The 23,954-nt window shown below is 62.5% G+C and overlaps 2 protein-coding genes across 2 annotated transcripts; one reads left to right on the forward strand and one right to left on the reverse strand.

Moving 5' to 3' along the window:
- Positions 1-513: 513 nt before the first annotated feature.
- LIMS2 (LIM zinc finger domain containing 2) lies at positions 514-22,847 on the reverse strand. Its single transcript, XM_057746952.1, has 10 exons — positions 22,665-22,847; positions 17,382-17,541; positions 15,006-15,072; positions 14,686-14,806; positions 4,255-4,404; positions 3,501-3,651; positions 2,270-2,362; positions 1,459-1,507; positions 1,218-1,293; positions 514-792 (listed from the first exon to the last, which is right to left on the reverse strand). Exons 1-10 carry the CDS (start codon positions 22,748-22,750, stop codon positions 645-647), a joined length of 1,101 nt encoding a protein of 366 aa, XP_057602935.1. The 5' UTR covers positions 22,751-22,847; the 3' UTR covers positions 514-644.
- On the forward strand, positions 7,094-11,868 carry GPR17 (G protein-coupled receptor 17). Its single transcript, XM_057744669.1, is given in 4 exon segments — positions 7,094-7,129; positions 7,430-7,515; positions 10,255-10,730; positions 10,733-11,868. Coding segments are annotated over 4 exon segments (1,734 nt in total).
- Positions 22,848-23,954: the final 1,107 nt, after the last annotated feature.

Here is a 23,954-nt window from a genome sequence, read left to right on the forward strand (position 1 = left end):
CATTCGTTGTGCAAGTGTGACTCCCAGTGCCAGGTCCCGTGCTGTCCTCCCTGGAGGGCAGGAAGAGCCACCCACTGGAGGCCACCAGCTCCTGGCCCCAGGCTGTACCTGGAGAGTCAGTGTGTGCCGTGGTGGCTGGGTGAGCGGGGTCCTGCCTGCTGCTGCATGGGGGACGGGGCAGGACACGCCGGCCTGGTCTGGGCACAGGGATCCTAGCTGGCTGAGTAAGCGCGTGGTCGGGGGATTGAAGGGTGGCCCTGGGGCCCGGGAGGCCACCTGGCTGTGGGCTACACGTGTGCCCGGTGGGGCGGAGGCTGGCCAAGCTGCCCCAGAATGTGTCACGAGGCCTCCTGCGGGGATGGGACAGGTCAGGACAAGGCCAGGTGACCCCTGTCCCTGGAGGACCTTGGGCTGAAGCTATGGACTGCGGGCCTGTCACAGGCTCACTGCGCCCAGGCCCCTGCCCCCTGGCCTTGCAGAAGGAAGGAGGGGAGAGACGCCTGGGGAGGAGGGGGAGGGGAGGGGCCAGAGGGAGGAGGAGGAGGAGGAGGCCACAGGTCCGCAGCTGGGGTGGGAGTGAAGCTGCCCTGGGGAGCAAGGAGGGATGAGCAGGAAGCTGGGCGGTGGGCCTGAGGGCGGGCCTCTCAGGCGGGGTGGAGGCCGGAGGACGTGGGCTGAGCCCTGCGGGCCGCCAGCTCCGACAGCTTCTTCAGCCGCTTCTTCAGCTCCAGGGGGAACTTCTCGTAGCACCTCTTACACACAGGCTTCATGTCAAACTCCACAAACTTGTTCCTGGGGAGGAAGGGCAGCCGTCAGGAGAGCCGGGGTCTCTCGTCCTCGAACACTGGGCCGCACCTCCCCTCCCAGCTCCAGCCGTCCTGCCCCTTCGCCTCCTAGACGAGGTCTGGCTCCCTTGGCTCTGAGCGTGCTGTCCCCCAAGCCGGGGTGCCCTCCCCTCCCGGCGCTGGGGGGTCACGTGACTCTTCTTCCCACTGTGCCCTGAGGGTCCCTGGACCTGCCTCCTCGGGGCTGGGGCTGCCCCTGGGCCCACCGCATCCCCAGGACCGGATCACCGTGGGCGTTCAGGGAAGGTCCAACGAAGAGAAGAGCCCACGGAAAGCCGACGCCCCTCCCCGACAGGCTCCAGGAGGAGGGAGGGGGACGCCCTGCAGTTCTCCACCCCCCGGACCCCACCCCCGGGAGCCAGCACGACTTACTTCAGGGTGAGCCGGCTGTTGCAGGTGGAACAGGAGAAGCAGTGCACACACCAGGCCTTGTTGAGGGCCGACACCACTGTGGGGGGCAGGTGTGGGCTCAGCGGCGCCCCCCAGGCCAGCCACAGGCCCAGCTGTGCGCAGGGAGGGCCAGCTGGGCACGCGGCTGCGGGACCCACAGCCCAGAGAGCTCGGGGGAACGGGGGCTGGGGCGGGAAGGGGGCACAGGACAGAGGGGCCTTACCGTCGCCCTCGATCACGTGGCTGCAGGTGTAGCAGACGTCCCCGAAGAGCTGTGGACGAGAGCAGGTGTTAAACAGAGATACAGATGTAGAGAACAAACATGTGGACACCCAGGGGGGAACGCGGGGTGGGGTGGGAATGAGTTGGGAGATTGGGATTGCCATATATACATTACTAATAAGAAAAAACATAGCAAATGGTACACTTCAAATATATGACGTTTACTATATGTAAATTACATCTCAATAAAAGTCCTTAAAAGAAAGACACGCTGCAGGCATTCGCGCCCTCAGCCCAGGCCCAGGGGTGCGGCCCCCCCGCACCCCAAAGGGCAGCTCTCATCAGCCACCTGGGCCTCCCGGGCCCCTCCTGCCAGGGCCCAGCCTTGGGCCTGAGGGCCCTTCAGAACCAGCCCCGGGAAAGAGGTCGAGGTACTGCCCCCGTACGGCCCCTTTGCTCCCAGGGCAGTAACCCTGTTCTCTGTGCCAGAGCAGCGGGGCGGCCTTGCCAGGCCTGGCAGGGGGGAGGAGATGGGGGCACGTGTCACCCCAGGAGCCCAGGGCTTCACGCTGTCACCTCATTCCGTCCCCCAGACAGGCCTAGGCCACAAGGCACACTTCTCAAGTGGGGACGCTGAGGCCGAGAGTGCTGCCCACGTCCCAGGACCTGGAGCTCCCAGGCCTGGCCTCAGCCGCCGCGGCGGGGCCCCCGGGGGCGGCCCCGCACCCTCTGCGGCGGCCCACACGGCAGCCTTCCCAGCCCGCGCCCCGCTGGCCCTCCACAGCCCCGCCATGCCCTGCCCCGGGCCGCACCTGGTTGTAGTGGGTCTCACAGTAGGCCAGGCCCTTCTTCTCGTAGTGCCGGTGCCCCAGGAAGGGCTTCTCACACTTGGCGCAGACAAAGTGCTGTGGACCGGTGGGGGGTGGGGCAGCGTCAGGGCTGCAGCGACCTCCCCAGGGGACGGCAGTGACCCCAGGAGACAGCCAGGACGTGGAGGCTGGCGGGGTGGCGGGCCTCGCTGGTCTCCCGGGGGGCCGTGGGGCTGACACCTCCATGGGCAGCTCACTCCTCTAACGCGCAGTGACGCTGGTGTCGCTGTCCTCCCCGGGCCTGCTCCCCACTGGGCGCCCTCGGCCCCTGGTGTCGCTGTCCTCCCCGGGCCTGCTCCCCACTGGGCGCCCTCGGCCCCTGGTGTCGCTGTCCTCCCCGGGCCTGCTCCCCACTGGGCGCCCTCGGCCCCTGGTGTCGCTGTCCTCCCCGGGCCTGCTCCCCACTGGGCGCCCTCGGCCCCTGGTGTCGCTGTCCTCCCCGGGCCTGCTCCCCACTGGGCGCCCTCGGCCCCTGGTGTCGCTGTCCTCCCCGGGCCTGCTCCCCACTGGCGCCCTCGGCCCCTGGTGTCAGGTGCTGGTGAGGTGACCGCAGCACGGAGGGCTGCACCGTCTGCCTCCCCTGGACACCGCCACAAGCCCAGACTCACTGGACACATCTCCCGCGCGTGGAGGCTTTGGTGTGTGACAATTCACCCTCCCCCAGGGAGCCGCCCAAGGCAGAGACTGTCTCTGGGACACAGAGGTGGCCCAGTCCTGGGCGCGCACGCCTCCCTGCCAGGTACTGTCCGTGGGGCCATCGGAGCCCCCAGCGCAGGGTGAGTGTTTCCGGAGACCCAGGCAGACACACCTGAACACCTGGCTGGGCCCAGCTCCCGTGTCTACACGGGCGTACACACAGCCACTTCTGTCAACCACGATCCCACAGGGCGCCCCAGGCCAGGGTCCCCAAGGTCTTCTCACGCGTTTGGAATCCTCCAGAAGGCCGGGACAGGGAGGGAGGGCGTGGGGGTGCCTGCCCAGCCGTGGCCTTGTCCACTCCTGGGCCCCACGACCCAGGCCAGGGCCGAGGAGGGGCAGCACCCCAGAGGAAGGTCCCCGCTGGGAGCCGGCCACACGGCCCGGGGCTGGGAGCGGGTGTGGAGAGGCTTCGGGGCCAGACCGGCCGTGAACCGGAGCCAGGCCCCCGCCTGCCGTCCGGGCCGGCCTCGCTCACCTCCACGTGCCACTGCTTTCCCAGCGCGTTGACCACGCGGCCCTCGATGGGCCGACGGCAGGCCCCACAGATGGGGACCCCCATCTTGTCATGGCAGGGCAGACAGTAGAGCTCGCCCTTCAGCTCCCGGGCCTCCGCAGTCAGCTCCTTCCTGGAAGACAGCGCGGAGTCCCCGGGTGACGGCCCTGCCCTCTGCGGCCTGTCGTGCTGGGAGCGGTCACCCCAGCCCCCCCAGCCCCAGAGAAGCGGCTCCTGAGAACCCACCCCCCCACCCCCAGCTCTGTCCCAGCAGAGCGTGGGGGGTGGGGGGTGGCAGGCAGGCGTTGCTTTTATCTCTGCTCTCTTGGGAGACTTCCTGTGCCCCAGACAGGCCCCGGGGCACAGGATTCCCAGCAGGGACCTTGCAGAAGGCAGCCCGTGTTCCCGGGGCCCCCCTCAGACCAGACTGGACATCCGGGACAGGCGCAAGGGGATGGCTCTGTGGCCTCTCCTCCCTCTCTCGTCCCCTCCGCCTCGCCCTCGACCTCCATACCTTTGATTCCCCCCCTCACCCCCGAGTCCTCCATGAACGGGGCCCCGGAGAGAGGCGTTTCCTGCGGCAGTGTCCTCCCGGCGCCATCCTACCTGCCCCTGCACCTCACTCTCCGGACACCCCTCTCTGCCCACCTGGTCCTCCTCTTCCACTCCACCACTGCCCCGGGCGGCCAGCCCACCTCTGCCTGCCCGGGCAGCGGGGACCTGGCTGCGAACGTACCCGCAGTGGGTGCAGCTGAAGTGGTCCGGGTGGTAGGCGTCGTTCCTGAACATGAGGGGCTGCTCGTCGATGACCAGGTGGCAGCGCTGACAGACGTACTTGCCCAAGCCCTTAGCCTTCTCGCGGTTGTGGCAGGGTCGGCACAGGTGCCTGTGGGAAGTGAGACGGGGGTCAGGGCAAGAGCCGCTCCACTTCCTCCCCAGGCAGCCTGCGCCACCTCCCTGGAGAAGACACCCCCTAATCCCTGCCTGCAGCTGAACGAATGCCGGGAAGCCTCAGGAGGCTCAGCCCAGTCGTGCAGAAAAGCAACCTAATGCGCGCACACTCTGAAAGGTGCCTCTGCACAGAACAAAGACCAGAAGGAAGCACAGCAGCACGATGGTGTTTGCTGTCTTTGGACAGTAGTTCTTTACTCTGTTTCTGAGCCTAGGACGTCATCTGGATGAAAGCAGACATTTCACGGACATTTGCTGAAAAATTCGTTGTATTTTTCAAATGCCTTTTAACACACACACGCGTAACTGTATAGTGACTTTCAGCCCTAAACCCCCTCTGTGCCCAGCCCAGCAGCCCAAGGGTGCCAGGCCCGTCAGGCCCCCCCACGCACTTCCTCAGGGGTCTGCCCGACAGAAAGGAACCCGGACATCTACAGGCTCTCTGTCTCCAAAGACAAGCACGGCTGTGTCAGATGGAGGCCCCCAGACCCAGGAACTCTCATCACAGAGTCTTTTTTGTAAAGACCTCAGAGTCATCTCTGATGTTACTCCCTCCACTGGGCAACAGCTGCGATCTCTACTGAGAGAGAAATCAACATGGTTTCTGTTTCCTTGGGCCTCAGAGGCAGCAGGAATTTAGATTCAGGCTCCCCAGGCAAAGATGTACAAAGGCCCCAATGCACTGCTCCCATCCCCCATCTGCCACCCAATCTGCAAGTGCTCTCAGCATCGGGGCCCTCCTTCCCTCCCTCTCCAGGCCCCCAACCCACTCTCACCAGCCTCCTGGCCACCTGATACCGCTGTCGGCCTCTTTTCGACGCAGGTCAGGGCGTCCACTTAAGAGGTTAACTCTCAGACTCAGGATTCCCCAAGCAGGCGTGGCGGGCAGATCCTAGGTGCCAGGGCAGCCAACCCAGCACCCATGCCCTTGACCGCAGCGCCTGCCACTATGTCTGGCCCTCTCCTTGCCCTGTGTGTGTCCCAGCTCACCAGGGGGAAAGGGCAAGGGGCCCAAAGGAGTGCCCAGCAGCTGCTGACTGGCTCCCAGCTGTGTTCCTCTGGCCCCTGTGTGTCCCACACAGGGCAACAGCTCAGGGTGGATCTTCTGATGCGTAAGTGCGTGAAGGATTGTAAAAGACAAGAAGGGGAGGATGGTGGGTGTCATTTCCACATGACAACGTGGCCACAGAGACTGGAAGGCCATCTCCTGGCCTGGGACCCCCGGCTCGTGCTACCCACCCAAGGGCCACAGACACGGCCCGTGGCTACAGTCTCCATCTCCTTTCCATCCCCATATCCCTGCAGCCCAGTGGGCTTTCCCCACCCCCTCTGCCCCAGCCCCATCCCAGGCCTTCTGCCATGGCAGGGCCCCCCACTGCACACCTGCTGCCTGCTGTGTCTCTGTCACAGACAGAGCATTTATTCCCCGCAACCCCACTCCAATTTTGGTGACTCCTCTTAGCAGTAGGACAACATGCCACCCATATGGAACGGTTTTTGCTTCAGAGCTAAAGAAATTAGTTCAATCCCTCAAAATTCTGTTGCAATGGTCAATGCCCTTAAAGCCACTGTCCTCAATCACCTGACGACAGAAATGGGTGCTCCAGGCAGCCAGCCAGACCCCTTTGTTTCAAGCCACCATGAGCCAGTTCTCCCAGACAGCCACCCCGGGCCACCGCGGGGAGGAGGCCCGCACACCCCATTGGCTCCCAGGCAAGACAGAACGGAGAAGCCTCGCTCTTTTGAGGGAACCCCAGATGGGAAATGTCTTCTCAACAGACCTGGTTCCAGCGCCAGATCTAAGGGCAACCTGCAGAACTCTCTCCCAGGTAGAATGAAGATGGAACCTGAGAATTCTACTATTGAGGTGCAACAGAAGAGAACAAAACACAACGCACACTCACACAGCCTACGTTTTAGAGTGACACACGCTTGAGTCGGAATCCTGGCTCTGCTATCCCACCGGTTTGTCATGGGTCAGTTACTCCACCTCTCTGAGCCCCAGTTTTCCCGTCTGTAACATGGGCAACAATCCCAAGCACGCGGGATTGTGTGAAAGAACTCATTTCAGACAGTACTTGTGGCAGGTACTTCCCAATGAAAGCCATGCATATCTTTAAGCATTTTAACTAACACGTTTTAAAGTCTTCTGAAATTAGCAGTGGTGATTTGGTTCCCTGTGCTACTGGATGCATCACTTTGGAAAGACGGGGAGAAACAAGCTGTGCTGGAGCCACCGTAGGAGCAGCCCCCGTCAACACCCAGACACCCCCCAGACTCCCAGCAGGAGCCGTGGGCAGCAGCGGCCCTCTTCCCAGGCCTGCCGTCCAGAGGAGGAGCCCGCCCAGGCCAGGGCCGGGCCTCCGGGTCCCCACAGGCACAGACAGCGCCCCTTTATGAGGCAGCCTGCAGCTGGGCCCCGCTCGAGATAAAGGCCACGATTTATTCCGCGTACCCAAACGGGGCCTCATTATATGGGGCAGGACACAAGGACCCTAAGCAAGTGTCCTGAAAGAGTCCCCTCTCATTGGACCAAACGAGACTCCTCGGCCTCCCACCCTCCCCGTCCACAAGACCCCCTCCGCTGACGGCCCGTGCGGGCTTGGGCGCCCAGGCCCGTCGCCATGGCAGCCAGCCCCTCCCTGGCCCCCTCCCCCCCGGTAGGAAATGACCCTGTTCTGAAACGTCCTGTTGTGTCTGTCAGTCCCAGCCAGGCCCCCCCACCCGGCCGGCGCCCACTCCACAGCTTGGAAGACAGTCACACACTTGGCCTCTGTGACGCTCGGCGGCCCAGCTGGGGGGGTGGGGGTGGGGGGACGGCGGGGACACGCTGGAAGATTCACGGCCCGGCGGCCGCAGAGGCAGCCAGAGGAGTGGCCCGCCACACGGGGGACCCCGCAGGAATGAAGTGGGCTTTCAGGACCCGAGGGGCGGCAGCCTCCCCTCCTCGCCTTAAATAGCCCGCCGGCCTCCACCGCAGCTGCACGGAGCCCACCACCCACCCGCCGGCGGCAGCCCACCTGCCGCCCCAGAGCCGCTGTGAGAGGTAAGGGCAGGGCCGGGCGGGGCGGGCAGGGAGCCTGGGCCCAGCAGAGGCAGAGTCAGAGCAGGGCAGGGACGCGTGGCCCGTCCCCGTCCCCAAGACGCCTCTCTGTGGTCTTGGTTTGACCTCTGTATCACGGCCGCCCTGGTCTGCATCAGAGCAGCGCACAGGCGGTGATCCTGTCTCACCGTTGGGGCTCGTACAGGAAGACTGAGTGTCCAGCCTGTGATACCACGGCTGCAGTGACAGCCACCACGCTCCTCACCTCTAGGCAGGTGACACTGGGAGGGGCCAGATGAGGAGTCAGGAGGGAGAGGTGTTGTGGACGCCCGCCCGATGGCCCGAGAGACCGCCGCCTCGGCCTCCTCCCACCGCCACGCCCGTCCACATCCCCTCCGCTGAGGCCAAGCCCTGCACCTGACCCACGGCCCGGGCCCCACTCCGGCCACCCAGCCGGCCTGCCCTGAGCAGAGTGAGGTGTCGAGGGCAGTCAGTGCAGGCGTTGCTAGGGACATACAGAGAGGAACAGGAGCCACTGCAGACCACACTGCAAAACCAGCGCTGAAACGCTCAACACGGAGGAGGGGGAGAGAAACCTCGACAAACCAGAACAAGCCTGAAGCATTTTGAAATCAAGCCTGCACCCCAGAGAGAGCCCGGTGCACGCAGCCTTCGGGGGTGGGAGGCGGAGGTCACTGGGCGGGAGCAGAAAGCCAGATGCTGGCCAGCCCACCAGGTGCCACCTGTGCAGTCAGGCAGGGCCCACGCCCAGTTCACTGCTCTGCTGTCACCATCCAGAAAGTCCTGCTTTTTGAACAAGGGGTGGTGCAAACTCTGTGCCTGGTCCTGGGGCCACGCCCCTGGGACAGGCGCTGAGCCTGGGAGGCACCTCCAGCACTTTTGGCAGCCGGGAGCTGTCAGCCCCCAGAAGAAAGGCAGGTGGAGGTGCTGGCTGTCCCTGCTGGGTATTCCCAACCTGACTTCCTAATCCAGGGCTGTTGCCCCGGGCCAAGTGACCTTGGGCAGGTTAGCTGATGCTGAGCCTTCATTTCCTCATCTGTAAAATGAGGCAACTGACGCCTGCCTCTCAGGACTGGTGTGCAGTACCCAGGCAGGCCCGCCTCACACCCGGCAGAGGAAGGGGTCAGTGCCTGTGCGTGGCCCTCGCTGAGGGGCTGGGTGACGACTGCACCTGTGTGGGGCAGAGCCCGGGCCTGAGGGCGGCCTGGAGTGGAGGGCACCCAGCTCAGCCCCTTCCCATCCCCACGTTTCCAACAAGACCCCTCCCTCACTTGGCCTCCAGACCTCCCCGCTCAGGTCACACACACCTGGGAGTGACAGGACATAATCCCTGCATTTGAATTGCAGGCAGCCTGAACCACTCTGGAGCCAGGAGACATCACTGGGGCAGGCGAACTTCCCCAGACCCCTTCAGTAATTAAAATGTGATGTGACCAGGCACGCGCCCCCCTTTGCTTGATGATGGCCGGATGCTCTCTGCCACTCACCCACACTGCCCCTGGCTTCTTCCCGCTCAGGGACCCAGGTGGTGGTTGATCAGGCATGAAGGGGGGAGGGTCAAGCTGCTGCCTGGCCTGACAGCCCTTCGCCCCCCTAGTCTGGACCACCCGCCCGCCCTCTACGATGGGAACCCATGCCTGGGGATGGCACCCAGCCTCCTTCTCAGGGGCTGACGTCCCCTGCCCCCAGGACACCTGTCAGCCCCCTGCCAGGGCTACTGTCACGGGCATTAAAAGGGAAGGACAGGAGAAGCTTACAGAGAATTTGCTCCAGGTCCCCTGCTGCTCAGGCAGAACAGCAGTGCGGAAGCTGCTCCCCACCGCTTCCCGCTGCTCCCCTCCCTGCAGCCACTGGGATGTTGCTCTTCTCCTGTGAGCCCCTCTGCAGCCCAACCACACAGCCAGGGAGTGGGGGTGTTGGGAGACGGGGCATCGGGGAAGCCCCAGAAGCTGTGCTGCAGGCAGGGGTGTGCTAGGCTGAAACCCCAGGGCGTGAGAAGGAACTGGCAGCCGCCTCTGCAACCCCCGCCCAGGGCTGTGGGCTGCGCGGGGTCCGGGCAGAGGCCGCTGTGGCCCGGCCGTCCTGCCTTCTCCCATCCACACCTCCCAGTCCCAGGCCTGGTGAGGCAGGTAGGGTGTCAGGGACCCTCCCTCTCCTTTTTGGATCTCCAAGTTGACCAAAATCAAAGCAGGAATCTGTTCCTCTGCTCGTTGGGGAGGGAGTGAGGGCGACCCACTCAGACCTGGCGTCACCAGACAGAAATGGCTTGTACCAAGGCCAGCAAGGCCAGCAAGGCTCCAAGCTGCAGCCCCTCAGGTGTGGGTAAATCAGGCAGGTGAGGCCAGACAGACACAGGCAGCCTCCCTGGGCTCCACGCCTCTTTGGGGCTGCAGATCTTGGCTAGAAAACCCTGGCTGGTCTCTCTGCCTCTGGGGAAAAAGGCTCTTCCTGTCCTGGAAAAGAATCTGCCTGCTGGTAGTTAAACTACTCTGGGTGGTAAAATACCTGCTGCAGGCCCAGGGCCCAAGCGCTTTCTAAAACACAGGTCTCCACCCATTAAGATGCCCAAAGTGGGGCTTATGAGCTAAGTCCAGAAAGCTCAAGAGACCTTGGGATCCAGGCCCGGATGGCCTTCAGTGCCGGCAGACAGCTGGCCTCTGCTGTCCCCGCCACCCCGACACTGCGTTCCCGGTGAGGCCCTCCTGTGGCGTGTGCCGGGAGAACTGGGGAAGCTGGTGGGCGCAGGTCAGGGAGGGCTGAGGCTGAAGAGGAGCTGGCCGAGCTCCACACACTGGGCTCTCAGGAATACGTGACCCCGCCATCCAGCACACAGGGGAGAGGGACAGAAAAAGCGGGGCCCCTCCTCTGCCCTCACACGCCCCAGAGCCTCAGATAGACGGGTCACTGTGCTCTCCCTGTGGTGGTGACTCCACCCTCCAGGCCTGAGAGGTGGCCTTCCGGGACACCAGAGCCCTGTCCAGACCTTTGCACACCCTGCAGGGACGCGGCTGCACAGTGGGGAGACGGGCCCAGCAGCAGCTTGGCATCCAGTCCCTGGTTTTGGTTTTGCTTTCTGCTGAAGTTCAGAGAGCCTGTGACGCTTGCCCACCCTCAGACGGACACAGGAGGTGTCCTCAGGAGCCTCCCTGGCAAGGCTGAGCTCGGAACAGCCAAGTAAGGGTCGGGGGTCGGCAGTACTCGGGCTTCCCAGGGCTCACGTCTGCAGGGGGTGACGCCCCGCCGGTCGCAGGCTCTCTGGGGCCTGTCTGCTTGTTCCCTCCAGGCTCAGCCCCAGGTTCTACCTCCAACTGAAGCATGAATGGCCTCGAGGTGGCCTCCCCAGGTCTGATGGCCAACTCCTCCCTGGCCCTGACGGAGCAATGTGGCCAAGAGACGCCTCTGGAGAACGTCCTCTTCGCCTCCTTCTACCTTCTGGACTTCATCCTGGCCTTTGTTGGCAACGCCCTGGCCCTGTGGCTCTTCGTCCGGGACCACAAGTCCGGCACCCCTGCCAACGTGTTCCTCATGCACCTGGCCGTGGCCGACCTGTCCTGTGTGCTGGTCCTGCCCACCCGCCTCGTCTACCACTTCTCGGGGAACCACTGGCCATTCGGGGAGATCCCGTGCCGGCTCACCGGCTTCCTCTTCTACCTCAACATGTACGCCAGCATCTACTTCCTCACCTGCATCAGCGCTGACCGCTTCCTGGCCATCGTGCACCCTGTCAAGTCCCTCAAGCTCCGCAGGCCCCTCCACGCCCACCTGGCCTGCGCCTTCCTCTGGGTGGTGGTGGCCGTGGCCATGGCCCCGCTGCTGGTGAGCCCACAGACGGTGCGCACCAACCACACCGTGGTCTGCCTGCAGCTGTACCGGGAGAAGGCCTCCCAGCATGCCCTCGCGTCCCTGGCCGTGGCCTTCACCTTCCCGTTCGTCACCACGGTCACCTGCTACCTGCTGATCATCCGCAGCCTGCGGCAGGGCCCGCGCGTGGAGCGGCGCCTCAAGAACAAGGCGGTGCGCATGATCGCTGCGGTGCTGGCCATCTTCCTGGTCTGCTTTGTGCCCTACCACGTCCACCGCTCCGTCTACGTGCTGCGCTACCGCGGCCACCGCACCTCGTGCGCCGCCCAGCGGGCGCTGGCGCTCGGCAACCGCATCACCTCCTGCCTCACCAGCCTCAACGGCGCGCTCGACCCCGTCATGTACTTCTTCGTGGCCGAGAAGTTCCGCGACGCCCTGTGCAGCCTGCTGTGCGGCAAGAGGCTCCAGGGGCCGCCCCCCAGCGCCGACGGCAAGACCAACGAGAGCTCGCTGAGCGCCAGGTCGGAGCTGTGAGCCCGGGGCCGCCCCCTCCGCAAGGACCACCCCTCATCCTCACCAAGGAGGAGACCTCCTCCTCCACAGAAGCTCCCGAGAAAAGAAACTGCAATCTCAGGGGGGTCATACCACCTGCTCCGAGGTCGAAACTCATCACCCCGCGCTGAGTTCTGCCTTACCCGCCACGCAAATCCCTGAATAGGGAGAACAGAGGAGACCAGACGGCCGCTCCCCTGCAGAGACTGGGGCAGAGGGGTGGCGCTGCTCGCTCACGGCTACGAAACCCTCAGCGCCTTCACCCCAGTGAGGGCGCAAGGAGGCCAGAGGAACATTCCTGAACAATGAGCGTCTTTCTTTCCCAAGTGCTGCCTGCGAGGCTCCCAGCCTCCTTCCCAAGACAGAGACAGAAAGGCACCGCTGCGGTGAAGCTTTGCAGAGAGAATGCGGGAGATGACTACAAAGGGCCCACCGGAAGAGGGGGCGCAGGAAGCTTGGTGGAGGGATGGAGAAGGGTGTCTACAGATTTCCTCCCACGTGTAAGGTGCTTTGAGTTCCCTTTGTGGCACCTTTGCCAAAGGACCTTGAGTTCAGGGGACACAAGCTATAAATTAGAGCCGAGCCCTGTAAGCACATTTCAGGGCGGTCACCAGGTGACATCCAGCAACATGGCGGGGCCTGTAGGGCACATCAGTTCTCCATCCCTCCTGCCAGAAACTCACACACAGGCCTGCACGTGCCGGACAATCCCCAGGGCTTCTCAGCAGCTGCCCAGTCCCTCCCGAGTCCTGGTGAAGCACTGGCTGTGGGTGGACGGTCACGGGGAGCTGAGCTTTGTCACTGCCAGGTGGGGGAGGGGGCGAGGCCTGGCCCACGAACCCGTCTCCCACTAACCCAGACCCAGCAGGGGCAGAGCCCCACTCCTTCCTGAGAGGCCTCCACCAGCCCCGGGGGCCAAGCTCCGAGCTGTTTTGCTTATAGGGTGGCCTGCATCCCCCTCACGGGGGGGGGGGGGGGGTCCTTTTTTTTACTTGATTATACTGATCATAAATGTCACTGTACATTAATAACTGAAACTTACTCTGTTTGGTTAACACAACTCCCTCCCCAGAACTTCTCTTCCCTCCAACCCAAGAATGGCAAAGCGGAGGCAAAGGCAGCAGTGTGGACCGTGGTTCTGGTGGCTCCACGGCGGGCCTGCCCTGTGCACTCTGAAGTTCTGCTCCGTGGGCTTCAGAGTGCCGGCCTGGGCTGGAGGGTGCAAGCAGCGGGGTCCCGCCCTGCTTTCATCACAGCAATACTTTAGTTTCCCGAGCATGTCCAGCCTGTTTGGGATTTTTCCAGCAGAGCACCATCAGAGCAGGGGTCCCAGCGTGAGCTGCGGCTCAGGCCCACGCCAGGCAGGTACCCCCGTGGACCAGCGCAGGCCCCCCGCTGCACTGTCTGCCCCCCCCAGACCCCCCCACGACGGCCTCTCATAGTCACAGCCAGCACTCAGCTGCTACTGAGTGCCCCGCGGACACCAAGATGGCAACACGCGTCTCTGGTGGGGCAGGCAGAGGGATGAGACCCCTATGGCAGCATCAGGAACGGGTGCTCGACAGGGACCAGAGGTGGGGACAAGTGCCCAGACAGGGGAGGGTGCGGGGGCAGATGGACAGCTAGGGTGCTGCTAAGGAGGCAGGCCTGCTCTTCCCTGAGACCTGGTTGTCCGCGGAGGGGAAACGCGGAGTCGGCCGGTTGGTGGGGCTCTGTGGCATTTGGGATGCCTGCTGGACATCAAGAGGCGCTGGCACGTGGGCAGTGGAGTTTTCCAAGGGAGAGATCTGGGGTGGAGGCGGACACCTGGATTGCCCAGGCCATGTGAGGCTCTGGGACTCTGGGCCCAGTGCAGCGCCCCAAAGGAGCCCAACATGGAGAGACGGGTGGAGGAAGGTGAGCCAGGAGAGGAGAGGGGCGGTACCGTCGGGAGGCAGGAGGAAACCACCGGAACACGGGGTCCTGGGTGCCCAGAGAGGCGTCAGAGCTGCAGTGAAGGCCACGGGGACCCCAACCAGTCTGTTTGGCGGGGAGCAGATGGGAGGACACGGCAGGTGTGCTGGGGAGGGCTGCAGGGACTCTCCATGGAAAGAAGGCCCAGAGGGCACTTTGAACCACGGGGACCACCAAGCCTGAGCCGTCAGAAAGGGAAAGAGTGGATCAGAGCCGTGAGCCCCTGCTGGAGAGGGTGCATGGAGTGAGCAGGGCTTTGGGATGCAGGGACACGGCCCCCACTCGGACAAGGCAGCGGGGCAGCACAGGTGCCGGGTGGCGAGGTGCCCATCCCTGGGCGGGGGCGGGGGGGAGGTCCTGAGCGTGGAGGTACAGGGACAGCCGGGGCTGTGGAGAGTAGCGGGGGAGGAGGAAAGAGCAAGTCTTCATCGAAGGTGACAGCTTCGCCTGCTGAGGAAACCAGGGCCTGAATTTCAGAGCCCTCCTGGCCCCGGCTGAGTGCTGTCCCGTAAGAATCTCTTGTGGGGTATGAGGACAGGGGTGGATGGCTGGGGCCAGCACTGTGGGAGGCCAGGCGGGCAGGAACTTCACTCAAAGCTCCTCATCCATCCGCTGCACCAACAGCACCTGCTTTGGCCACCTTCCTGCTCGCTGTCTGCTGTCAGTCTGCTCCCGGGAACAGCCCGCACCTGGGTGGCCCCCGACTCACCACCCCTCACTCTCTCCAGCCTCCATCCTCCCCCGTAAACCGGACAGGGTTCTCCTGTCTGCCTAGCAGGGACAGGGCCGCCCGGCAGGCCCGTCGGCAGCCTGCAGTGCCTGGACCGGGCCTGGGGCCCACCTCACCTGCCTGCGTTCTTCACAAAGCCCAGGTCGGCCAGCTCCACGTCGCACAGCTCGCAGCGGAAGCACCCAGGGTGCCAGTTGTTGTTCATGGCCTTGATCACGCGGCCGATGATGAACTCACCTGGAGGAGAGACGCCCCTGCTCGCCACGCGCCCTCTCCCTCCGCGGCCCCGCCCAAGCCCGTCCACACTGGGCTCTCCCTAATCCCAGGGCACCCCTCCCAGAGCCGGGAGGGTAACGCCCGCCAGGGCCCAAGCCCGATGCTCAGAGAGACGGAGCTCCCTGCCCTCCTGCCCACCCACTTCCCAGGCAGCCCTTACCGCAGGACCCACAGCACGGGGCAAACAGCATCTGGAAGTCGTGTTCGCAGTACTTCCGACCTTCGAACTGCAAATGGGGCCGGCAGAGAAAGGACAAGGAAAGCAACGTCATCCCCCGAGCTGCACTGGCCGGTCTCTACTGGGTGAGGACCTGCCCTCGGGGAGGCTGGACAAACGCTCCCCTTTGTGCACCTGCTACCACCACAGGAAGCAGGGGTGGGCTTCCTGAAGAAGGTGATAAGGAGTGGAAAGGCAGCAGGGCAGGGGGGTACTGAGAGGAGGAAGTTCCAGACAGTGAGCTGTCGGTGCAGGGCCTGGGGGTGGGATGGGATTGGCCCGTTTCACCCGGGGAGAGTGCACAGCGAGGGGCCTCGAAGACGCTGGCAACTCAGCACGGCCAGCCCCTCAAAGGGCCACTGCTGTTTGCAGAAGACCTTGGCCCTGTTGGTCCTGGGAACAAGCTGAGGGCTGGGGGTGGAGGTCTAGGCTGGGGAGGGCAGGGGCCAAGTTTGAATTCTGTGTGTCCCTTGACCTTATTTCCTGTGTGAGAAGGTCATTCCCCCAGGGGCCATGAAAGACGGGGGGAAGGGAGACAGAAGGGACACAGGAAGGGGGGAAGGGAGCACCCTGAGTCCTGCGGCCGCTGGCCCCATCTGTCTGGGCCAGGAGGGCCCTTGCACTGGCCTCAAGTGTGGCCAACACCTGCCTCTGCTTTCTTCTCCCATGACAATTTTATTTGGTTTTCCAAAATTCAGTTTTCCCCTGTTCTCTAAAATGAGTGTCATGTTGAGCTGCGCCTGGCAGAGCCCTAGCCAGTGACCTGAAGAGGCAGCAGGAATTTAAACTGTCACGGGCACATCCACAGCGCCCTGCCCACCCACCGCCACACCCCCACCCCTGCTCCATCACTGGCCAGCATTCCCCCGGAAGCACCACAGGCAACAGCAGCTCCTACCCTGCCAGGCTGATCACACGCCCCACAGCCCTCTATCAGCCGATCCCATCAGCTCCGATCCTGCCCAGCCTCTGAGCACCACGGTGGTGTGTGGGCAAACATTTAACAACCAGCTCTGAGGCTGCCTTGTAGCATTTGCCACTTTCTATGGTGTAAATATCCCCCCCGTGGCCGGTTTCAAGCTATCAGCACAACGTGGGCATGGAATTGAGATGTCAGTAGCCACGGTGGGACAGTGTTTCCAGCACACAATAACAATCATAACCTCAAAGGCACAGATGAGAGTGAAATGTAATAAAGTAATTAGGAAGTGTGAGTTCTGAGTATGTTACCTTTATTGTTGTTGTTCTAATTAATTTTTTATTGGAGTATAGTTGCTGTACAATGTTGTGTTAGTTACTACTGTACAGCAAAATGAATGTTACCTTTGTTTTTAATAAAATTTTGTCTCATTGTATGTTTATATCATCTAACCTTTAATAATGGCTGTTTAACAACCGGCTTTCAAGACGGCTAAAAGTTTAACAATCTGCTCTTGCCACCCAGTACAGCACAGTCCAGGCCCCTTCCCTTTCATCTGGATTACTGAAATAATGGGCTTCTGGTCCCACCTGTTCTCCTAGCTTCTGTCCCCACCCCCACACAGTCTCTCCTCAGCACAGCAACCTATGAGCTCCTTTCCCGAGGTCAGACAGCTGATGGGACTCTTCCCCTCCAGACCCTGCAGTGGCTGCTGCCCCTCCAAGAAGGAGAGGCTAAGGCCCCATGAAGGCCCACAAGGTCAGACAAATCTTTCTCCCTGCCCTCATCTTCTGCTGCTGCCTCTCCTTTCCTCTGCTGCCATCACACTGGCCTCCCACTGATCAAAAACCTGCACACTCCAATCTCAGGGCCTTTGCACTTGCTGTGCCCTCTGCTGAGAGCTCTTCTTGCAGGTACACGCGTGCTCCCTCACCTTCAGGTCTGCTCAAATATCACCCTCCCTGATCACCAACCCCCTCCCCCACCCCCAAGATTCCTTATAACCTGAACACTTAGCAGCATCTGATACACATTGGTTATGTTTACTCTCTGACCCCAGGGAGGGTAAGTGCCCCCAAGGCAGGGTGTTTGCACCCCAGGGCCTCCCAGAGTCTGCCCAGAGACGACAGGATGATCGGTGACTCTCCTTCAGCAGCCCCAGCCACCAGGAGAGCACTGTTCACAATCTCACAGGTGAGGGACGGGCCCCCGAGGCGCGGCCAGCAAGGTTCTGTGCTGGCAGGAGCACCGCTCAGCTCCAGGCCTGGCACGTCTGCCCGTCCGTCAGCGGAGGACCACGGCCAGGCGTGGCCCACAGGCCGCCAGAGGGCAGACCCTGAGCTGGGCCGCGGGTCCGGGCTCCGCGAAGGTAGCGGCAAGGGTCCAGGGAGCATCCTCACCTCGTAGAAGAGCCCCTCGGGGAAGGGCCGGAAGCACTGGGCGCACACGAAGCAGTGCTCGTGGTACAGCTCTCCGTTGCTGTTGACAATGCGCTCGGCGGGGGCGAAGCGGGCCTGGCAGCGCTGGCACACCGCGTTGGCCAAGGCGTTGGACATGTTACTGGGCGGGAAGAAGGAACGGGCAGGTCAGGGCCCGAGGGCCACACTCAGTGGACATGCTTTCTGGGGTAGAGACAGCGCTGTCCTCACCCCGGGACGGCCTTGGCACCCCAGGGACTGAGTCAAGCAGTCGAGGCCACACTGCCCGGCACCAGCTTGGGTCACCCCACGTGGCTGTCACCCATCCCTGCAGCTACCACATGCCACGGAGACGCTAGGTGCCAGCATGTGCCGGGCTGCAGTGGCCTTCCCGGACAACCACCCTGTGAGGCCAACACAGTGTCTCCATCTCACAGAAGGACAAGCAGAGGCCTGGGGAGAGTGACCCCCAACCAAGGCCACAGTGCACGGAGGCAAAGCCTCAATTAGAACCGGTCCCCCACCCGACTCTGGAGTCCCGTCTTTCCCCACACCCTGCAGCCCCCCGTGCCCTTCACGGAGGGTCAGGCACAGGCCAGGCCATTGCCGGGCTCACGCTGGCCGGAGCAGTCAGAGCTCGCGTCCAGTGCCCTCACTCACGGTGCAGCCAGGGCTGGCCCTCGCTCTCCAGGCCCGGGCGCCCAGCCGTGGAAGGACCCCAATCATGGCCATGGCCGTGGGTTTCCAGCTTTAGATAATGTGGGCGCCTGGCCCACTGTAAGCCCACAGAGGATGGCGCCATGGTTGTCAGTGTCACTGACTCAGCCCCCAGGCTGCGCTGTCATGGTGCTCCTCGAGGTGTCAGGGCCACCCAGCTCCCTCTTACGCCTCCTGTCCCCCTCTCAGGGAACTAGACTGTCTCCGGTACAGAACGTCACCCAGACACAGGCTCGGTATTCACACACGTATTTAATTCCCAAGGCCACCTTGCTTTCCTAAGGTTCAGAGAGGTTAAGTAACTTGCCCAAACTCACACAGCAGATGAGAGTCCAGATTTGAAAGCGGATTGGTCTGACTTCAATGGCCCTTCCCCCTGCACGACGAGTTAGTTTCAAATTGCCTGCCACCCCAAAACACAAAACCACCCTACCACGGAGAAGGTGAGACTGAATGTTGGGGATGGGAGCAGGGTGGGGAGAGAAACTCCTCATCCTTGGCGAGCAACCACTGTCCCCGGGGTAAGCGGGGGGCATCCTGCTGGGAGGCGTGGAATCCAAACTGAATTACAGGGGAAATAGCCACAGAGACAGACATGTGCTGGGGCCAGCCTGTGGCCCCAAGGCTCAGCCAGGAGGAGCCTGGCTGTCAGCCCCGACAGCCTCTACAATCTCCCAGCACCCCGATACCCATGACTTTGGCTACAAGGGTGGTAAATAGATCTTGTCACGTGTCCACTCCAGCAGACTGTTGATGGCTGCCTGGAAAGGTGGGCACAGAAGGAAGGTCAGGCTCAGAAAGAAAAGATGTAACCAGTTGGCAATGTCATGAAGACGTGTGCGGTGGCACCCGGCACATCTTTTGAGAGCATCTGTTCAGCCTGTTCCACCTCCTGGGATGCTGAAGCCTACCCTCCCTCACGGCCACAGCACTGCAAGAAGAATTCTCGAGTGAGCGATGCTCGTGCCGGGTCCCTAGGCAGGACGAGCCCAGGAGGTGGGAGAGGGCTCTGCCTCTCAGGTGTGGACCATGGACAGTGGTCTAGACAAGGGTTGCTGCCACACAGACATGGACTGGAAGCCAGGATGTGGCACCCAGGCAGGATTTCCTCTCTGCTCCGCTGGAGGAACCCTCGTGGCAGGGGCAGGGCCGGAAGGCTCCTCAGCAAGCCTTGCCAAGCAAGCTGACCCCTGCGTGCCTCCGCCTGCCACCAGGTGTGCTTGGGGGACCAAAGCCACCTCCCATGTCCTTCTTCAGGCCAAAGGGGCAAGGAAGCAGGACAGTGGCAAGAGGGCTGGGCAGAGCCTGAGATGACAGGGAGGCTCTGCGAGCAGCGGCCACCACCCTCCTCTCCAGCTCCCTGCTGGTGCCCACGGGGCAGGGCCGGACCGCCCAGGCCGCCATGGGCTGGGCTGGAGTCTGTCAGCACAGGCATGGTTTCCTGCCCCAAGAACACTGTGAACCTGGAGGCCTTGTCCTCCCAAAACACACACACCCAAGGTGGCCGGGAGGAAGTTCCAGTGCCTGGCCACGAACAAGACCTTGGCGGGTCTTGGAGAAGTCAGAAATCAACAGGAAATCCTGTGACTCTGGGCCTGGAATTCCCCAATCAAAGGACCCAGAAAATGAAGCCAAAACAAGAATTCAAGCTCAGGCCCAGGCTTTCAGATTGTTCCAGATCTTTGGACCCTAACCAAGTGAGCGCGCAGTGGGCCCATCTTCGGGTTGCCTCTCCAGAGCCCCAGCCCCGCCCCGAAGCAGACATTCAGGGACTGTATCTCCACATTGTCACCACAGCAGCCAGCCCCCAAGAGAGCAGCTGGCCCTTCACGGGTCTGGGTCTGGCTCCCTGGCTGGGTCCCTGGAGTCTCAGGTCAAGGATTTTGCCGTCTGTCTCCGACATACCTCGCACAAGCCCTGGCACAGGCAGGTGGAGTGTGGGGGTGACCACCTACCTCCTGCCCAGTGGCCACCCCAGGCCAAGTCATGGCTAGGAGCACCCCCGACGGCACTTCTGTGGCTGTGTCCCCACGCCCCTTGCTCAGGAACACAGACGACTCTCCGACTTACTGGCCAAAGGCAGAGAGATGGACAGATGTGCCCATATGCCGGACAACTGAACCACAGCTCTGTGAGAGAAACCGCCAGCTGTCCCCTGCAGGAGGAGGCATACTGTTAAATCCTGACAGCTCTAGCCACCAGCTGTGCACCTGGGAAAAGGTACCAGCTCCTCGGGGACTCATTTCCTGTGAAGAGGTTGCCAGAGGAGCGGGAATCGGCCCGCAGAGCCAAAGTGAAGAAAGAGCTCCCTGCGTACAGTGTCCAGAGCATAGGACCAGGCAGGCCAAGCGCTGGATAAAGAGAGCTGTTGTTTCCAGCAGCTCAGGGACCTCCCGCCCCAGCCCAGCGGCGCTCCCTGCCAGGACAAAGGAGGGAGACACGCATGCATTCCACGTCCTCCTTCACACATTCCAGCCAAGACCAGGGAACACATTCTGCCCAGTTACCCCCAGGGAGACACCACTGCCCCGCCAGCACCTATAGGCCGAACCCCAGAGCTGGGAGGCGATGGGGGTGGAGGGGACACCTGTGTTCCTGAGCAGGGGCCATGGGGATGCAGCCACAGAAGTGCCCACTGCCTGACGTGGGCTGGGGCAGCCAATGCGGCAGGAGGTAGGTGGTCACCCCCACCTACCCTGTACCCTTCTCCCACCCTCCGCAGTACCCCAAACACTCTCAATCTTGACAGCTGAACCAAGCCAATTTGTTGCAAGATGTCACCGAGCTCCAGCCTGGTGTGGGGTGAAGGGAGTCCTGCCTGGGGTGGGGTGAAAGAAGTCCTCTCTGAGCCAGGTCTTCGTGAGGGGAAGCTGCTGGTTCCAGAAAAGGAAACTGACGTGCGGAGAGGGTCAGAAATTTGCTGAGGTCACACAGGATTGGACCCGTGCTCTCTTGTCCCCTCAGCTCCTGGTGGCATCTCTCAGGCATGATCCTTCAAGACTCTTTTTTCAACAACCCCAGACCATCCCCCACTCCAGCCTCCCACCCACCAAGCCTAGAGCCAGCATAAGGGCCCGAGAATAGGCAGGGTGCGGTCATAGGGGTCTCTGCACACTCGAGGGTGAGTCAGTGTTGCTAAGGGCAGGTGATCCTGCACAGCAGTCAGTCACAAACCAGAGCTCAAAGAAATACCAGGTCGAGGTTAGCACACGCATGTACATGCACGCACGTGAGCACAGGACTTTCCTGAGGCCTGGTCTTCACTATCAGCCCTGCCCTCCTTGCATCTGGGCCAAGTTCTTGGGCCGCATCCGTACCGTGAAACCAGCCTCCAGCATGGCCTCTGGCCCATCAGTGCCCTGGTCGCCCATTCCCTGCACCATGGCTCACCCCAGTCATGTCCAGGGTCATCCAGAGGTCAACCAGTGAGGGTTCCCATTCGCTCCCATTCACTTGGCCTCCTGAGCCCCAGCTTCCCCACCGGAGCAGTGGGCTTGTCCAGCCCCTGTCCTGGTGTGGCCCCTGGTGAGGGTCCCGTGACAAGGGTGTGGGTGCAAGCCCGACTGCAATAGGTATCCCACGGGTGTCCCTCTGCAGCCTCTGCCCTCCGCTCCCCACCTGGCGGCTTCCCAGACATCTTTGAGGGCTCAGTCCTCACTCCCCCTCCAGAAGGCTGCCCTGACCTTGGGCCCACCGCACAGCAGGCTGCATTTTTACCTCCGAGCATTAGCCCCTGGACTTGCTCTTCTCTGGGGTCCTCCAGGTCCCCCACCTCTGTGACAGCTGCTCTGTCTCCACCCTGAATCCCTACCCCCTCCTCCCAACCTCCGTATCCTCTCCCACAGCTCCTCCCGCCACCTCCCGAGGTCCCACCGGCTATTGTGATGCCAAAGACCCCAAGCCAGCAGCCCTCCTGCTCTCTCTTCCTGCAAATTCAACGTGTCCAGGAGCCCCTCCCCCAGCCCTACCTTCACTCTGGGGGCTCCACCATCTAAGTGCCCCCTCAGGCCCTCCCCACCCAGGTTAACTCGTCCTCAGAGATGCCCTGCGGTCCATCCCGAATCCACAGGCTCCCCTTCCCAGTCCCAAAGGAAGCCTACATCATTTATCGACACTGCCTGTCCTCCCTGGGATAAAGCAGTTCAGGCTTTCGGGTCAGTCCAACCTAGCCTCAGGTCACAGCTCAGCCGTTTTTGGATAGATGCTGTCCAGCAGGTTCCTTGACCTCTCACTTTGCTCACCTAGAAAGCGGCCAGAAAGTGATGCGAGTCTGAAAGCAGCAGTGGCGGTTACCTCGGACAACTTATCTGAGCGCCCCATCCTCAGCGCCCTGCCCCAGAGTGTGGATCCCAGGACAGCAAACCCAGCTAGATTAAGCCGCGCCCCGCCCCCAACCCTGGCCGCCTAGCCAGGCGCTGTCCCCACGCCCGGGGCTGCCTGGCCGCCGCCGTCGGAAGGGCCGGGCGGGTGTCCGAGGAAAGGCCCGCGGCGGCGGCCTTCCGGCCATTGTCCGCCCCCCGCGCTCCCGCCCTGCCCCCGGCCACCTACCCGGGCGCGGAGGGCGGCGGGCTCTGCCGGTGCTGGCGCCGCCGGTACAGCCCCGACGCGGCGAGCGCGCCCAGCCGGGCGGCCATGGCGCGGGCCTCCTCCTGCCGGGGCGTCGCGGGCCGCCTGCTCCGACCGGGCGTCGGACCCCAGCCTCGGAGGGCAGGTGCGGCGCCGGCGGGCGGGACACCGAGGCCGGACGCCCGGCGTGCGGGGGGCGCCTCGGCCCCCACCCTTCTGCACAGGAGCTCACGTTACGCACTGCGATCTCCAAAGGGCACCAGAGTCAACTCCAAATAGAAAGGATATTGTTCTCGCCGCGGGGGCAGCACAGTGAAAGCTGAGGCTGGCAGGGTTGGGTCCAGGCCGGGGAGGGGACACGCTGGGAAGATCCCAACCCGCACTGAGGTGAGGTTCAGTCCATAGTGACCGGGCAGGATGCCTGGAGATCTGGGGCTGCCAGGAGCCTCCGAGGAAACCCTAAGCCCCCTGGACATGCTGACGATGGTACAGTCATCTGAGGAGGGCGGTATGGGACTGAGCCAGCTTAGGAATCCTGCAAACAGTCAAGAAGCTGATGAGGGATCCCCACACACGCCCACGTTTGCCTTGTTCCCTTCCCTGAGAACCTGCAGCCACCTAGGAGACCCAGACCAGGGCAGCCCAGTCCCTGGATCTGGCCAACAAATAATCACCCCCGCCAAAGAGGTCCACACTGTCAAAACCTAGAGGGCAGGTAGTCCCCCAGCTCGCCACTGAGAGCAGAAACAGCAGATCTGATGGGAGACCACCAGGAAGGCACTGTTGCCATGCATTTTTACCTAAAGGGACTGGTGGGGTTACTGTGATCTAAGTGTAAACACCCACAGCCGGCATCTGAACTGTGGCCACTGCTGGCCTGGCAGGCACCAGGATCAGCATTAAATAAGGACCCAGAGCACTCACAGAAATCTATAACATCGATTCCATTTCCCTGAAAAACCTTTCTAGTGAGGTCAGAAAGCGTGAGCAGTATCTTCCTCTGCCTTCCCTCGTTCCAGCGTGCTGGCCCTCTGACCTGGAGCAAGAGGAAACTGAGGGGATCTACCCAGACTCAGATGCCAGGCCCACACACCCAGGAACACACCTCATCCAGTAAATCCAAACACAAATATGAGGAGGTAAGTACTCATTAACCACCCTGGGGGTCAACCTCCAAACACAGCCAGTGACTACAAGCATTGGGTGCAGTATAGTTTGTCAATGCAGCTCAATTCCAAAGGTACCAAGCATTGACCAATGCAACAAATGTTT

Source organism: Hippopotamus amphibius, chromosome 8 (genome assembly GCF_030028045.1).
Source record: "Hippopotamus amphibius kiboko isolate mHipAmp2 chromosome 8, mHipAmp2.hap2, whole genome shotgun sequence".
NCBI lineage: Eukaryota > Metazoa > Chordata > Mammalia > Artiodactyla > Hippopotamidae > Hippopotamus > Hippopotamus amphibius.

Bases quoted from the DNA above. Each gene is read 5' to 3' on its own strand.
- LIMS2 (XM_057746952.1), bottom strand. From the start codon at position 22,750: ATGGCCGCCCGGCTGGGCGCGCTCGCCGCGTCGGGGCTGTACCGGCGG. The intron at 17,542-22,664 runs GTAGGTGGCCGG...CTTCCCGCCCAG, and splicing joins CCGCCGCCCTCCGCGCCCGG to TAACATGTCCAACGCCTTGG. The intron at 4,405-14,685 runs GTGAGGTGGGCC...CACTTCCCACAG, and splicing joins TTTGTGAAGAACGCAGGCAG to GCACCTGTGCCGACCCTGCC.